Source organism: Plectrocnemia conspersa, unplaced genomic scaffold, assembly GCF_051122295.1.
Source record: "Plectrocnemia conspersa isolate PC_06_02 unplaced genomic scaffold, ASM5112229v1 ptg000014l, whole genome shotgun sequence".
Taxonomy (NCBI): Eukaryota; Metazoa; Arthropoda; class Insecta; order Trichoptera; family Polycentropodidae; genus Plectrocnemia; species Plectrocnemia conspersa.
The window spans coordinates 29,215,473-29,233,848 of NW_028277178.1; the positions used below are offsets into that span (position 1 = coordinate 29,215,473).

General features: G+C 28.6%; 1 protein-coding gene across 3 annotated transcripts; it reads left to right on the forward strand.

Moving 5' to 3' along the window:
- Positions 1–4,404: 4,404 nt before the first annotated feature.
- On the forward strand, positions 4,405–16,266 carry olf186-M (Ki-ras-induced actin-interacting protein-IP3R-interacting domain olf186-M). 3 transcript variants are annotated; one of them, XM_088203327.1, is made up of 6 exons: positions 4,418–4,509; positions 9,519–9,982; positions 10,148–10,303; positions 10,375–10,468; positions 11,226–11,319; positions 13,506–16,266. In XM_088203327.1, the coding sequence occupies exons 2-6, from the start codon at positions 9,593–9,595 to the stop codon at positions 13,549–13,551; spliced, it is 780 nt and encodes a 259-aa protein (XP_088059453.1). In that variant the 5' UTR covers positions 4,418–4,509; positions 9,519–9,592; the 3' UTR covers positions 13,552–16,266. The 3 variants fall into 3 exon arrangements, with proteins under 3 accessions (XP_088059454.1, XP_088059453.1, XP_088059455.1); XM_088203329.1 differs by lacking the exons at positions 11,226–11,319; positions 13,506–16,266 and adding exons at positions 10,553–10,601; positions 12,715–13,452; XM_088203328.1 differs by lacking the exon at positions 11,226–11,319 and having other exon boundaries at positions 4,405–4,509.
- Positions 16,267–18,376: the final 2,110 nt, after the last annotated feature.

Consider the following 18,376-nt stretch of genomic DNA (forward strand, 5'->3'; position numbering starts at 1 on the left):
TGTTCTTTAAAATTTAATTTTGTATCAACAATTACTCCTAAATATTTTATATTATCCACTATTTCTATACTAGAGTTATTTATTACTATTTTGGTACTATTATCTAACACATTTTTATAATTAATAAACATACATTTAGTTTTATTCTCATTTAATTTAAGTACATTATTCTTTAACCATATTTCTAATATACTTAATTCAATATTTAATTTATTTACAATTTCTTTAATGTTATCACCTATGCAATACATTAATGTGTCATCCGCAAAAAGATGAATTTTACATTTTTTCACGTTATTAACTATCATTAATATACAAAACAAATAACAATGGTCCCAATTTAGACCCTTGTGGTACTCCATAAGACACTAATTTCTCTTCAGAATATACATTATTTATTTTAACTTTTTGTTTTCTTTTATATAAGTAATTATTAAACCATCTTAAAACTATATCACTTATACCTATACTCTCCAATTTCTTTAACATTATTTTTCTGTCTATTGTTTCGAAGGCTCTCTTGAAATCCAAGAAAACTGCTCCAATGATTTTGTTTGTATCCTTAGCCAACAGCCAATCATTTATCACTACTTGTAATGCAGTTTCAGTGGAATGCTTTTCTCTGAATCCCGATTGTTGTTCACATATTATGTTTTGAGAAGTAATTTAACAAAACGAAAATGCAGCTGGCCAACCCCCCCCCCTCCGTGAAAAAACTGAAATGATGTCTGATTCTAATCCAGAAATTCTCGGGTTATTCCCCAAAGAAAATCTAAAAAAAATCCAAAATATTTTTAAAAATGTATTATTTCAGTAAAATCATATCAGAATATATTTTCACTTGTAAATATATATTTTTACCAGTGAAAATATCATTTATTGGGCAGGTGCTAGTGAAATAATGATTTCCCTATGTGAAGTGATCCATTGCGACTAAATTTCGAAGGATCACACTTCCGCGCGCCTTTTCTTCGCGCTGTTCCCGCTCAGAAACGATTTAAATAATGCAAAAACTAATGCTCAGTCGTATTTTATTGTGTGTTTAATATTGCAAAGATGAGACGAAACAGTCTGCGAGATCGCAACGCACGAGCGTGTTCCAGGGGCACAAAACTGGAGTTCGGTAAGTATAGAAATACAATACGCGATGTTTATTGGTACCGTGTAGAAATATTTATATGAAAACTCAGTAAGCAATAAGCTTGCTTGAATATTCAAAAAGAGAATATCCATATAAATTATAGTCTATTATTATGTAATGCAAAAATAACATATGTCCCTATATTTTTTTATAAATATTTAAAGTAATATATTATTTTTAGAGGAAATTGTATTATGTGATTTAAATGAAAGGCAGATTTGTCTAAACACAGTTTTGGATAACTTCGATAAATACCTTTTATTTTATATGAAAACCTTGGTGATCGTTCAGTTGCGACACAACTACCTATTAGTGAAGCAGCGATAAATTTCTGAATATTTTACCAACATCAGCAAAAAACAATTATTTTAAAATGTTTTTACGCAAAGAGTATTTTTTTTTTAATCAACTACCTCGGTTTTTTATGTATAAACTGTTTTTTACCTTCTTTTAAATAACAGGCAATATTTTATCATTTGTGACATTACAACTATTGTCAAACAGACTAATTATGGTCTCAAAAAAATAATTACCTACTATTGGAAAAATGTGTATGAAGATGAACTGAATTTTACAATGTGAATAAGAACTGTTTAAGAAGAAGAAGAAAATATAAAAAGCAAACTATTATTTGTCGTTCTTGTATAGTTGACAATAATGGAATTAGTTTTTAGCCAATTTACACTTATAATTAAATTTAATTAATTATAATTATAATTAATTTAATTAAAACTAAAGCACCAAATATTTGCCAAAATAAACCTTAACTTAATTCTTACTTAGAAAAATTATACCCTATTCGTTTCATATAATTATGGGCTTGTGAGTATACTTATCGCTCTAGGCCTCGCACCATCATTTTTTATAAACCTTTATTATAAAATTAAGAATACAGAGAAAGACATATTTTAAAATTTAAAATAAGTAACTTGTTCATAACCATTATCTACAACAGTTTACAAGAGGAAATTAAGAAATAAAAATAAAAGTAATTGTATGTAATAACATGATAAAAAATATCAAAGTGAAATAAAAAAAAACTTTTCACAAAATCAAAAGTGAAGAGAAAAATAAAATATAAACATGTGTATATTAATAAAAAAAATTATCAAGCTTAAGCCATATATACTTAACTAGGTACTTGGTGCTACTGAAAATTGGGTTAACAACTGTAAAAAGTGATATGTTTATGCATTTTGATTTTCTTTTATCACATCGATTCTAGAGATTTGTTAATAATTAATATTCTTATATTGTAAGTAAGTACTAAAAATCTATTATAATTGTTTTAATAGTTAGCATAAAAAGCAAGGCAAGGTTAGTTTAGACTAGTATCAAAAAGCCCAACCTGTATAAACAAGTATATATGTACATATTTTATGCTCATAGCTAGAAATATTTTGTTTTATGTACACGTTTTTATGTGGTTAAAATATAATTAACGTTTGTAATTGTTTTCAAGCATATAAGTGTATAATATTTCTTGTTTCATAGTAATAAATTTATGTTAAAAATACGACCACTCAAGACCACTCAGGGGGCATGCAATCAAGAATTTGCCAAGGGCGTCAAAAACTTAGCCACGATTCTGTTATCAGATCATAAAATGAAAAGTCTGTTAAACATTAACAAGTTCTGCACGTATAATTTTTATATACCTGTTATATTGTGATGTTTTCTAATTTTTTTGTTAGTTTTGTTCAAGAAGAAATTCAAGTTAAAAAAACTTTTCTATGAACTGTGTATTTCAGCTAAGTTAAAATTAACCGAAACGAATTTATACTACTTGCACAAACCTTACGTGATTTGAAAACTGTTACGAAAATAATAATAAATTATGAATTCTAAATCAGACAGCTGGCAATAATCACGTGTGTTCAAAGTGTCATATGTTGGTTTTTCTTATGGCTCCCTTTGGCGAATTTGCATCTGAGTTTACGCCTACACCCATATAAAAATCAGACAACACAAGAACTGAAGCCTAGATACAATGGACAGCAAAGAATTAGCGCAGATTGGGTGTTCAAGCAGCAGGAAGTTGATGATTTTAAAAAAAAAATCTCCTATAAACAAATTTGACACATATGGGGCAAAGAAAATCTTCATGTGACTTATAAGAGACCATTACATTCTCAAAAAGAGACAGTTTGGTGCGCATTGTGGTCAGGCGGCGTCATTGTGCCTTACTTTTTTGAAAACGGTGAAACGACGACGGTCGTGAACTGTAACAGTCAATAGTGAGCGCTATAGGTGTATGATAACCGATTATTTTTGTCACTAAATTGAAGATGTTGATGTGGAAGACACGTGCTTTCAACAGGATGGCGCAAAGTAAATTACATCGGATGCAACGTTAAATGTTTTGCGTGAAAAGTTCACATGTCGTATTATTTCACGTTTTGGTGACGTCAACTGGCCGTCAAGATCGTACGATTTAACGCCGTTGAATTTTTTTGTGGGGTCTCGCTAAGAGTCATGTCTACGCCGCAAACCCGAAACGTTAGAGTTCCTAAAAACCAACATCCGCCAAGTTATAGGTGAAATACCACCCGAAATGTACGGAAAGGTCACCGAAAATTGTTCGATTAATAAAAAAAACCCGTAGATATCCCTAAATTTGTGACTTTTTTTTAAACGTTTGGAAATTAGGGCTGGATCATCCTTTACTATGCTTATTACAAAAGAAGGAATAAAATGTTTTAAAATATTACAAAAAACAATTTTTTAATACAAAAAACATTTAAAAAACCGAAAACCTGATAAACCGTTATATTTTCCTGAACGAAAACCGGAACCGAACCAATATATATTTTTAAATTGAACCGGGATGAAAACTGAAATAAAAAAATAGCTGTACGAAGCTCTTGAATAAACTGTTTTATTAAGTTACTCGCATAGAAGTGGTGCTTTATTTTCTCAAAAATAGAAAATAATGCACGGATCAATACTTAAATTAGGTGAAGGTACTGTACTTATAAAATTAAAATTTCATACGTATATCTACCACATAACCTTCTTTAGTTTATATGACCATGGATGCCTATCCCTATCAACTAGTACCACGCTACCGTCATGCTTTTATGCATAATTATATCATTATAGGGAATTTTAAAAAGCAATAAAATATTTTCTTTTTCTTCAGCATTATTTCCTTTATATTATAATTTTTATTTCGCATTTATCGTAAAATGTGAAGTTGAATTCCATCAAATTAAATTTAATGTTTGAATTATTTTTATTGAAAGAAAGCAAAAATATAGTAGGCTGGCAACATTTCTCCGTTGGCCATAAAAAGCCGACCATAGACGTGTGTCAGTCGTTCGGCTGATATGTCCTCGACCGGTCAGTCGCTGTCAGCGAAACAACAGGTGAGTGACCTATTTCTTGTCCTGCGGCTAATATAATACGTGCGTCGTCTAATTAGTGCGTCGTTCGTTACATGCCACCCCCAGGATGATGGATCCTGCACCAGGTTTGACCTTTGACACGCACACTTCATCTCTTCACCGTTGCACGTATCCCCATATTTACGTACTTCATCAAAAACAAACCAGATTCAACTTGATATTATATTGATTCTAAATAAATCTTGAACGAAGCTATTCTATGCACCGAAACTTAATTACTATCATCTATTCTAATATATATTAATATTAAATTTTCTTTTTTTCATTGCGTTTTGTTATAGTTATATCTTATCTTTAACATTTGGCCGTAGACCAAAGGTGTTTTAAAAGCTCCGCTCGTGACATAACGACATAAAAATGACCACAAAAGAAGCATTCATCTGAAGCTATATTGCGCGAATGCATTTTTGAATTATTCAAAACTGTTATCAGAACAAAAAATTGTGTTATTGATATGTAGGGAATTTTAATTTTAATTTTTTAGTTTGTATTATGTGTTCTTAATTATTTTGCTTAAAATTGAATAAATGAACCCAAGGGACGAATTTTCAGCATTTTCTAGGGCAGATAATTGGTTAGTAGTCACTGGTCGTTTTTTTTTAAATATTTCGGTTCATGATACTTCATTAAATGACATGCATTTTTCTGGTTAAAATTAAAAGGGGGGCAAATTCCCACTACTTCCCCCCGTCTGAATGACTTCTGTTTAGAATCCACATCAAACGCAATAAAATCGTGCCGTTGCATTGGAAACGCTCAGTTATCTAGCGTTCATATTAATACTTCTTATAACAATTTTAAGATTTACAATAAGTGAGAATCAAATGAAGCATATCTAAACCGAATTTTGACCAATAGGAGGTGGCAGATAAACTACAGAGCACTATAAGAGATGCGACATCTGTCTATACTTCTTTTGCTTATTTTCCCCTGAGAAAAGTTAGGTTGGGCTTGGAACAGCAGATAGACGTTTCACAACTGTTAAATAGATTTTCATAGACATTTTAAAGCAGCATATAATTTCACTAGCGCCTATCAGTTAAATTAAATTTTTGCTTGTAGAAATATATATCTATTGGTAAAAATGTATTTGGACTTCACTAGTAAAAATATAACTTTACTAAAAAATACACATTCACAGTAACATTTATACATGTAAATAAATAATGATAAGTATGTAAATGTATATATTACTACATATGGAAAAGCTTAAATAATATAATTTTACTAGCACCTGCCAGATAAATTACATTTTCACTGGTAAATATATATATATATATATATATATATATATATATATATATATATATATATATATATATATATATATATATATATATATATATATATATATATATATATATATATATATCTACCGATGAAAGTGTATTCAGATTTGATTTCACTGAAATGACATGTTTTAAAAATATTTTCTGGATAGTTTAGGGACTGTTTTCTTTAGATTTACTTTCAGGGATAACTCGAGAATTTCTGGTTTAAAATTAGGGATGTCATTTCAGCATTTTACAGGTTGGCAAAAGTTGGCTAGACAATGGTCATTTTCAGAGATGTGACAAAATAATTGCACCTAATTGTAGGCAATGATTTTTAACATAAAAAATAATGATTATATGTATACCCAAAAGGTTGGGGATAGGATACAGTTACTGTATTCAGAGTGCAGAAATTTGTGGTTCTGTCAATAATAATTACGTTTTATTTTCTAATCACTTTCTAAACTAACACCCATATCATAATTTATCGTAATTGATAATTTGTAGATTAATTCGATTGTATTTAATAATAATTTTTAAGTTTTTGGTGTAAAATGATTTTAAAAAAAATAGATTAAAAAAAATATATACGTATATAAATAATACTTATAAAACTGAATTTTCTCGAAGTTTCTTAAGATGCTTTATAATCGTATCATTGATTTCAACTTTATAATTATTTTTGTTATTGATGTAGATTTTTGATTCCTAGAAACGCTCTATAAAATATCAATAGAAAGGTAAAGAAATGATTCTTATTTTTACTGCAACATATTTGTTAATAATATACTAAATAGAATTTAAAGGTATTTCAACATTGCTTTCAGAGGTGGAGTTTTTGTTTGTCGCGTCCTTAATGCCATAGAACCACGACGAGAAAACCTATAATGTTATTTATGTAATGCAATTGGGCCTCTAAGAGGTAAAATCTTATTCGCTCCTATACTCTAAAAGATTTCTCGAGGTTCTGATATAAAATGCCATATTGAATCATTGGTATTTTGTGAAGTTACAACATTTTATAAAATAATTGTATACTACATATTTGCGACAGTAATGTAATGTATTTCTTTTTCCAATAAACGAGTTAATATACTTAAACATCTACGAAGCCGAGAAAAAAAAAGACACTGATTTAATATAATATATTCGTTTTTTTACGATTCAATGCAGTATATACTTTTTCGTGGAACTTGAAGATATGCAGAATTCTAATACCACTATGTTTATCCATACAGATCATTTTTATCTTACAATCACCTAATACATATTCGTCACAATTATGCACATTTGTTTACATCCATATTACAATATATTATAGTTTCGTACCCGACTTTGCCACCGATTTGTTACATAGATATACCGTATTTTCTACAGTTGACTATAGTAATTTTTTCATCTTCTAGTACATATAGGTGTTTTGGATGCTCCGCTCATGATGTATTATGACATAAAATTGATCATGAAGGAAGCATTCATCTCTCATGTGTAGCTCTTTGTAGGTACTCTTGTTGTTCTAAGAACGTTAGCTATTTTCGTTCATGCTGCACATTACACAAAATGTTCGCCTCAAGCGATACATTCTTAGAATAACTAGAGTATTGATAATTATGTAGATTATGTTCAGAAAAAATATTGTGCTAAATTGTATTTACATCTAGATTATATTGCTGTATTTTGAATAAACATCTAAATAACTACTTACCCTCTATTTTTTATCAAGAGTCAATGCACAAAAACAGATTCAGGTATACTTCACATGATTTCTAAGAACACATTTTTTAATAAATAAAACATAATTAATTTAAAAATCAATACATTTAAAAATATCCATAAATAGAATTGTATACATATATATAATTGTAACAATAGTGAAAGGAGCTATAAGATAATGATTTCGAGAACAGCAAATAAATACCAATCACATGACAGAAATTCAAGAGACTTTGAATGGTATCTTTGTGCACTCTGTTGAAAATAAATATTGTGTATATTTTACAGAGTCTACTTATGTGAATTTCTAGGTAAACATTATATTACAGTAATACCTCGACTTACGAACTTGATTCGTTCGTATTTCGAAACCCTATTTCACTTTACATTTTACTGATTATATAAATATTGAAAGAGATACACAAAAAAGCAAATATGTATGTACGTGCAGCGTGCGCCGCACACACGGCTGGGATTAATAGTTTTGCGCGCGCAAGTGCAGTAGTTCGTGTCTCGAATCTAGGTTCGTATGTAAAGGGCAAAATAAAATACAAAAAAGTTCGTATCTCGAAAAGTTCGTAAGTCGAGGTACCACTGTAATATTATTTTACCTATAAATTCACATAAGTAGGTTCTGTAAAATATTAGTATCACTAGAGATAAACTGAAAATTATAGCATTCATTAGTTTTACATGTTATTCTTCTTCATTCATTAATGCAAGCATAGAATATGATCCAAAACTTATTGCATGTCTTAGATTTGTACTGCTTACAATATTACCATAAACAAAAATTAGCAGAACTACAATATATTTTTATAAATAAATGTTTAGCAGAACTTAAATCGAACTTGTAGTTCTTGAATTTAATATTATCTAGAAAACAAATCAAATCCTTATGTAAAATATGCAAAATACTCTTTTGCTTTCATAGGTATATGCGACATTTTATGTTAATGTGTAATACCAGTGAAGTTATATTTTCACTGGCTTTTCAGTGAAATCATATACAAATTCATTTTCACTAGTAGATATTTATTTTTATCGGCGAAAATATAATTTATCTGATGGGTGCTAGTGAAATCTAATGCTGCTCTAAAATGTCTATGAAACTCAATTTGATAGTTGTGAAACGTCCTAGCTGTTCAAACCCAAACCTAACCTAAACGAATTAATCAAACCCAACTTGGCTTAATGAAAGTTCTAAAACTAAATATAGTTTTTAATATATTTTAAATATTGTGCAGTGAAATTATAAAGCAATTGTTTGATACATTTTAACTGGCTTAGTTGGTAAAATTATATTTATACTAGTGAAAATATATCTTTTCTGGTAATACACATTTACTGTAAATTAATCGAAAGAAAGAAAATTTTATAATTAGATGAGACACGATGCAATCTAGTCAGTGGCAATAAATCGTTCTTCGATGTTAAACTTTTTTATGATTCATATATAATTCAGTAGCTGAAAGCATCACGATTTATTTCGCTGCTAAATGCTTTCTGAAAATTGAACTATTATTAGAATAATTCATTATTTTTTTATATTTGGAAAGCATAGAAATTACTGTAGTACATATAAGTAAACATAGATGAAAAACAAGTGCCTGGTTTTGTCTTAGTTTTTACGGTATATAATTGGGGTTTTAGGTATGTCATTTTAGTTTTTCGTTTCTATACCTTAGATGACATCTTCATTCTAAGATTTTTTAGGTTTAGGAAGAGATGAAAATCGCTGAGGTCAAATCAATTCAATATGTTTGATGGAGAAGTGATGTTTATCACATTTTTTAGCAGATTATGTCGATTTTGTAGACATCGCTCGATTGAAAATTATGTAAATCCTCTTATAAATTATATTTTTTTCACAATAGATTTTGTATGTATTATGTTTAGATTATGCATTCATTCACAGCTTATTTGTGACTCTATAACCGTCTTTAGATACCTTTAGGAATAAAAATTGTTTTTTTTTCATAGGTCATCTGACTAGCCACTCCTCCGCCTTTTGGGGAGTCGGTTTTCGCCATTGGGTAAATGCGATCATCACGGAAATGCGAAGGAAGAGTCCTGTTCAGCAATGGGTGGATTCCATTCCCCAGAAAGAAGGCGACGATCGACAGGAGGCCGTTGAAGATGATAGTGTTTCACATCTGCAGAGAAATATCAGCGTCGACGAGAAGGCCAAGTCTAAGCCAAAACTAGTTCGCAGCGAAGCTACGATCGAACCCGACAACGATGCCGACGTCGAAGAACAGTACGATAGCATAGGACAAATAAAGCCAAACGAGTCCAGCGATAGTATAAGTGTAGATATGAACCCCTCGGATGATAGAGTGAATAGAAAGTCTTCGAAAGCGACACTGTTACGTGAGAGATCCACTAATTCCGAAGGAAACAGTCCGCGGACGCGCCACAGTTTCTTTAGGGATTCATCATTTCAAGTTAGTATTGTATTTATTATGCAGAAACATGCAAGATGTATAAATATAAAATATTTTAATTTACAATATGTGTATTATACATCCTTGTAAATATTTATAAATGTGTACCTTGAATTATAATACGTGTTTAGCAAGACGAAAATTTTGAATATTTTATTATTTCAGTCGGAAGGAGCTGGAAGCAGATGTTCGAGTGTTGAGAGCTTGCTAGAGTCAAGAAAAGTAGACGCAGAAGCTGTTCTTCGTGGTGTTGGATTCGGTCCAAGTCCCGCACGTCAGCAATTAGCTCGAATTCCTGATAGATTTTTAAAACCCTCCAAAGTAAATATTTCAATACAACTATACGTATTGTACTAATATTATATTAAATAAAAACAAACTCATTTCTTTAGGTAAATGGAATTAATACAGAAGACTTCATTAAAGAAGAACAGAAGTCAATGAAAATGCACGAATGCGGTGTGTTTGGATATCGAGGATTAACAGGTAACAAAGTCTTTTACTTATATTTATATTATATCGGGTTAGTTTTCCATATTTACATCAACATTTATTTTTTTTCGTCTTCAGATTCTGTGATCATATATGGAATTTGAATGTGAAACAAATATTGATTTATGTGAGGTTATAACTTGTATTTTAATATAATATTTTTTACAGTTTATTATATACATAATATCCAGAAAATACTTAACTAATTTATTGAAAATAACATATTTTTATAGAGATAACTTGATTAATTATATTAACATTTATATCACATTTTGTTTTGAAAATAATGTATAGTTATATTGCATTTTACTAATTATTGCATGATTTACAAATAATTGATCAATAAACATATTCTTATCTAATATTCATTAAATAATAAATTATTATTTTTATACATGTTAGGTATTATACATCTTATATATAATTGTCTTTTTAAGTAGTAATTATGTAAATATAAAAATTCTCTATATTATGAAATGATGGTGTTGATAAGCTTTCGTTTATTAGTTATGGAGTGGTATCTAAGCTGGGTTTTCAATAATGATGGTATTGGTTTACCGAAATAATAATATCGAGTGCATCAATGGATGATTTGACATAGCACCTGGTTTTATCACACTTATAGATAAGATTATTTGTACCAAAGCGAAAGTAATAACTGATATTAAAACATCATCACTATGAACTTTTGTGTAACAATGTACTTTATTTTTGTATAATTACAAGTGGTTTTGTAATTTTATCACATCAGAGCATTGCACTCCGGTATGTCGCTTCATGAAATCGTCAGAGCGTCATCGATCTTCAATTAATTTGATGCCTGTAACACAAATCGTTTCCGTTCAGTAAGGGATTGCTTTATACTAACAATGTTGTTTCTTAGCTGTTATTTATTGAGCATGACAATATGTGTGTTATTATTTTATTTATGCATAGTTAAATGCATTTTGTGTGTGCGTAACAAAATACTAGAACTTTAATTTTTAATATTATATATTATATGGCAGTGAACGTCACATTTTCCAATTTTTACACACATACATTTGCGCGTATCGGCATATGGAGAGTGGCAGAGATCGATAACAATTTTACACGTATGATATATTATTTAAAAAATGCAATTAAAAACATTTCAAAAATTATTAAAATGTTTTTGTTATATAGTTACGGTTAAATTGGAAGTAAAATACAGTTATCTTTGATTTCGTTCCAACAATACTATCACTTTCTAATGATATAAAAGATTTGTAGTTCATTTTCAATTTTTAAAAAGTCACTGAAAAATTGTGAGTGCCGAATCCAAAGACAGTTTGCTGTTAACTGATACATTAAAAATTCGTACTGCAATAGTGGATCGGCATTCTTTTTGTGAATGTGAGGGAAAGCGATACATTCTCGCTTCTCTCATTGAAGCCGTAATGCTCATTTCAAGGTTTTTCGTTTATGTTACATCCGGCTATAAAAATAAATATTTTGGCCCACATCGCACAAAATTTAAAAAAGAATATATATGTAATATCACAGTAACTGGTTGTCAACTCCTACCGCATCGTCGTGTTAGTATCAGCGTCTGTGTGCTTTGGATAAAAATTGGAAGATGTGATGCTTACTGTTAATGGCTTTTGTAAAAATATTATTTTTGACAATTTGAGGCATTTTATTTCATTCTTACTTTAAATAAATTAAATTTGTATGTTTTATTCTAATATTATTCTATTAAAATTGTCTTAAACAAACACATCTTCACATATGTTAGTCTTTTTAAAACACTTGCTGAAAATTAATATTAAAAATTATGTCTCATTCTCTGAATTTCAAATATGCTGTCTAAGTTTATTTTCTTCCAATAAACATATTCTTTTTCATTTTAAAGTAAATTTTAGTTATAAAGACTTTCTGTAACTTAAATGAAGAGTTGTATAAAGGATATATTAATATGAATTTGTATAATCTTTTGCATGGTTTTTGTTATTAGTTGTATACAATAGTTTGTACGTATTATTCTATTATATTAATGCATTGATTTCTTGTGTATATGTACGTTTTTAACCCTTTGGTTGCCGAGCCTTTTAATATTGCTATTTAAATATCAATGTATCATAATAGATACCCTGAAAAAAATCGTTTACATTTAAAAAAAATACAGTTTTATATTAGCGCATTTATTTTTATGGAATACAAAGTATTATTTTTAAATTTTGAAATCACGTGATTTGTGCAAAAGCATGTTTTTCTCGTAGCCTTAGTCTTCTGTCCCAAGTCGAAAATTTCTGGTGGAAGTTCAAGGAGAGAAGAACGGACGGAAATATCGGATGTGTGCGGTTATATAGACTGTTTGAGATAAGTAAGATTATTTTTGTCTGCCTACTCTTGACGTTTGGATCAATGTGACGATTTGGGGGTGGAAACAGATTTGTTATTGTCTGTTATCTTTCTTATAGAATAGATTTTGCGTTAAGACTTAATTAACGCTGTAATGGGGTAGCAAATTTTATCTGTGCCGACACTGACCCTACCTTTGCTTAGGTAATCCATCTAAATTGTTAATTCTTACATGTGTCCGCATAACCGATACATTTGTTCAGTGCAAACATTAAAGTCGCAAATATTGATAACGTTTTGATTTATTGCGCTTTTAACACGTATTTGCGACAATAAAAATGTTTTTTAATAATAAATTCCTGCAATGAAAATGTTTTTTGTATGGAATATATTCCGAATTAACAGAAAATACGGAAGCAGGTCATATTTTACTAAAAAAAACGAACTTTTGGGTAATACATAATGTTTAGAAAAAATGTTTTTTTTTATCCTGAAGCAAATATCTTATTGCCCATTAAAAATGTATCCGATTCTTCATTTATGATCAAAGTCTTATAAATCGGATAATGGCAACGAAAGGGTTAAAAGCTATTAAAAAAATATTTTAATTGAGTATCTCTCTAATAATGTAGAACATTATTATTTCATATTGTATTTTAATATAAATTGTAATAGAAACTGTTTATTTAATTATAATTTATTTTTTTAGGAAATCCTCATGCCCCGCCATCAATGATAGTAGCGAAAATTATTGAACGAATTAGCAGCCGTGAAGATTTGCCAGACACCACATGTTTTATACATCATTCCGATTATGACTCATATTAGAGTGTTATGTTGTTTTTATGTAGATATAATTAACCGTTGAATTTTTTAAAGAGTGATATTGATTTGTTTATATATTGTGATTAGCTTCGCGATTTAATTACAGTTTTTTGATTTCAGAACACATTTTTACTTAAATTCAAGCCGCATTATAGTCTTATTAAATGATGAAATGTGTTTCAGTATATGTACATATATGCATATACATATAAAATATGTTCATAATTTAAAAACTCTGTTTTGAGTGAGAAAGCGATGTAATTTTATATCGCAATGTAATATAAAAGCATTCGGCACAATTTTGGTGGATTTTAAGTTTTATATGTATTTTTTCTCCACCAGTTTTGTAATAAGTTATTCCCAGAATAGTAATAACTTAAAAAGTCACGCGGACGAGTGAATGTGAATTTAGTGCAGTTGTGAAACTTTTGGTGGTAAGAGAAATGGAACCAAATAGTTTATTTTAGGATGCTCCGTACTACCATTAAATATATTTGTCTTATCAGGTCCATCCTTCATATTAATTATTTTTATATAATAAACCAAGTATTTTTAGATACTTTTGTATAATTATTAATTAGTTATGCATAAAGAAATAATTTGCAGTGTATCATTTTTTATTACCTGGGGGGAGGGGGTTAGAAATAAATGCTCTTAAAGGGTACAGTAGTCCAAAAAGTATGGCAAACACTGACATATATGATAGAATGTGCCATTTTATGTAATATATATTTTTAGAAATTTATTTCTCATTCGATTTAAAAAGAAGTTAATATTTTTTATTGGTATTTAGATTTATTAGATAGTTTCCAATTATTAAAATATATATTTGTATATTTAATGCAGATCTTGACAATCAATTTAATTTAATTTGTGATGAGTTTAAAGTCTTTAAAATACTATTATGTGATTCACTTTTTAATAAATAGGATAGAATATAAAATTTCATATTTTTTGAAATCTCTCCTTCTATACTTGATATAATGCTCTGGATCCTGTAAAATGTATGTTTATTATATTACTTCTATAATGATAGCTCAGAATTACAATTTTTATGTATTATGCATGCTTTTTAGAATTCTGTCAAATTTGATTAGATCTTATTAAAAATCTCAAGCAATATGTAGTTAAATCCGTCATAATAAAATTTCTGTAAAAATGGATTTAATCTCACTTATTGTATAATGGCAGTAACTATTATATTATACATTGATTTCTATATATGTATGTATGTATATTAGTACTGTTTTATTTTTAATGTTTAATTTGTGTATATTTGTGAAAAAATACTTGTTGAATAATTATATTTTATACTAATGGAATTTATAAAGAAGTTGCTATTCATATATATTTTTTAAATATATCAGTACAGTGTACTTGGTGAAATTTAATATTTAAAAGGATCGGGAAAATCGATGCGACTGAAATTTTTGAAATATAAGTCGAGATAAGCAATTTTGTACGTCGGACTGAATACATTTATGTAAATCGATGAGCTGCATTATAATTATAACTAAAAGTGGTTTAACCATATCTTACATGTTTAAGGATTAATATGTATTATTGTACACTCTTCAACATTCCTTTTTAATTAAGTAAATTTTCTCTGTGATCCATTTCTGACCAATTTTGTTCATATTTTTAAAATACTGATGTCGAGGCAATCTGAGATAAAAATGCATCTCGGATTGCCTCGAATCAAAGCACGACCAACACCCAGAGAATGTCCTTGAAACTGTCCAAATCTTACGACGACGGATGTTAAGTTCTCTAGAGCGGTAATATGAAATTGTTATACAGCACCTATTGTATTGTACCTTATCTTGAAAAATGTTATTTATATAAGATCTTTATGCTTTAGATCATTTTATTTTTTGTAATTTGCTAGTCACTGTTTATTTATATTCGCTAATTCTGGGATATTATAAATATCATTTTTTTAATCGATTTATCATATTATATATTTTAAATTGCCTATTAATAAATATTTGGGATATCATATAATTATGATCGTTTGCTCAAGGTTTAGCTCATCCTTGAAACTTGTCATTAACAATGTCCTCGAATCAAGTATCTGTGACTTTTACTGCTTTTAATTATTAAAGATCTTAGTAATGTATGGAACAATCGACTAGTTTTTTTTAAAGCACTTATAGTTGGTTTTGTGAAAGTCACATGGCGTCCATTTTCCACACCAAATGAGATAACATCGCTTCTCGGAAGCAGATTAACTGCTAACGGAATAGGCAGTGTAATGTTACCAACTTATTAAAATATACACTTAGCTTTAAATAAGTCAAACATTTTATTGTATTGCATTTAAAAAAAACTTATTTCAAGTTAATTTCCTTTTATGTGGGATCAATAATACAGAAGTTAATTTTGTAAAAAATTTGCTCAATATGTATATTAGGTTGAAAATGTGTATATAATATATTTTGTGATTCTGTGTTTTTTGTAAGCAAGGAAAATATATTTTTACTTTGTAATTTCTCATCTGTCTAGTTTATTCAACATTAAATGTAAATTTGCTTGACGATGAAAGATATTGTTAGACAATTTGTTATTTTTATTGATCACTAGTTATGATTTTTGTTATATTGTATTATGACTAAATGTTTTTTTAAATAAATGTTTTAGTTTAATAGTCTTTTTTTCATAAAAAATGTAATAAACAATAACGATATATTAAAAAGCACAATGTAGATATAGTTTTAAACAGTTATTATGTTAGATTCGAATAAAAATAATATTTTAAAGAAAATTCCAAACATTACAATACAATTTGTCATGACGTCAAAAAATAAATATTATTGAAAATAATATTTATTTTATTTTGATTACAATGTTGGCTTAAGATGTTATCATTTTATTAGTAAACATAAATAATAACAATGAATGCTATCTTGGTTTTTGCTATTATTGTAAGATTACAGTTTGGCATACTACAAATATTTAATTATTAAGAATGCAATCAAGGCCTAAACTATTATGAATTGCCATATGTAATTTATCAAGAATTAATCTTGTAGAAAACTTGAGACATTATTTGCTACCTGTTATATTAATTAATGGAAATAAATTTTTTCCAAAAATTAGCAATGATTTTTTATCAGTTTTATACAATTTTCCTTATAAATGCAACGCAAATTTAAAACAACACTATTTCTCTGTACATTAAAAACTGACCTCAAATAATGAATCTAAACAAAACTACAGTTGTTTGAGATGTATGTACTGATGTATTTCAGGTATAAGTTCCTTCAGCCTTCTTTATATATACAATAAATAAAAGGAACGGAACATTGCCCTCAAAAGCACACACTTTCTAGGTAGTACTTTTACAATAAGCATTATTATTCCAAGGGACAGATTGTAGTTTTTTGACGCAGCTCCGTTTGTGTTAAAATTTGTTTGCAAATTATTGTTGACTATTGCTTTTTGAACGTTAAAAAAATATTAGACATGAGAGGAAATATTCAACGAATGTAAATTACTAGTAGCAAATTTAGATATCCAATCTGAATTCATATAGAATACATAAGGAAGAAGCAAAGAAATAACGAATTATATAAAATTAATGTTTTTATAGATTGTATTATCGATAATTTGACAACTGTATTTAATGCAGCAAAATAAATAAATAATACATTCAGTTCCACATAGTTATTCTTAAAAGAAAATATAAAAAGAACAGTCTCGAATCTATCTCAAAAATAATTTTTAAGCTACATCATTTCAATAAAATCATATTGGAATACATTTTCACCAGTAGATATACATTTTTACTAGTGAAAATATAAATTATCTAGCAGGTTCTAGTGAAATTATATGATTTGAACTTTTCTATATGTAGTAATATATATATTAACATACTTATCATTATTTATTTACATCTGATGTATAAATGTTACAGTGAATGTGTATTTTTTGGTAAAGTATTATTTTCACTAGTAAAGTACAAACACATTTTCACAAGTAGATATATATTTCAACTAACGAAAATATAATTTAACTGATAGACGCTAATATGCTGCTCTAAAATGTCGATGAAGCTCAATTTGACAGTTGCCAAACACCATTTGCTGTTCAAACCCAAACCTAACTAAAACTAATTATAGATTTAGGACTTTCATTAAGTCTAGTCCAAAATACAAGCAAAGCCAACTCATCTCTTAGGGGGAACTAAGCGGAAGAATAAATGCAGGAAGACGTCGCATCTCGCATTTCGATATTACTATGGAATTCTAATATAAGAAGGCTGATTAAAGTATATTCAAACCAAATTTTGGTCAATGGGAGAGCACAAAAACAATTATAACTTCTCAGAAGGCAAAAATTCACGTCAAAAGAAATAAAATCGTGTTGGCGCCGTCGCAGTGGGAACGCTCGGTAACGAGCGTTCCCACTGCTACGGCGACGGCACGGTTTTATTGCTTTTGACGTGGATTTTTGACTTCTGAGAAGGGATAATTGTTTTTTGCGTTCTCCTATTGGGCAAAATTTGGTTTAGATGGGCTTTATTCGATTCTCATTCGTAATATTTTTATAAAATAAAGCACGATTTTATTGCTTTTGACCTGGACTGGAAATTCACTATATGGCAACACTGAGCAGCAAAAAAAAACGCGACTAATTCGCAGATAAATATTATGAGTAGATATTTTTATTGCCAAATTAAAATATTTCGCATATTTTATGATTTCAAAAATATGTCGCAACGGTGGCTAATTTTTATATTTATCTGTAGCATAG

What these genes read in the sequence shown, in the direction of transcription:
- olf186-M (XM_088203327.1), top strand. Translation starts at nt 9,593, where the DNA reads ATGCGAAGGAAGAGTCCTGTTCAGCAATGGGTGGATTCCATTCCCCAG. An exon ending in TGGATATCGAGGATTAACAG is followed by an intron (nt 10,469 to 11,225) that starts GTAACAAAGTCT and finishes TTATCACATCAG; the next exon opens with AGCATTGCACTCCGGTATGT. An exon ending in ACACAAATCGTTTCCGTTCA is followed by an intron (nt 11,320 to 13,505) that starts GTAAGGGATTGC and finishes TTATTTTTTTAG; the next exon opens with GAAATCCTCATGCCCCGCCA.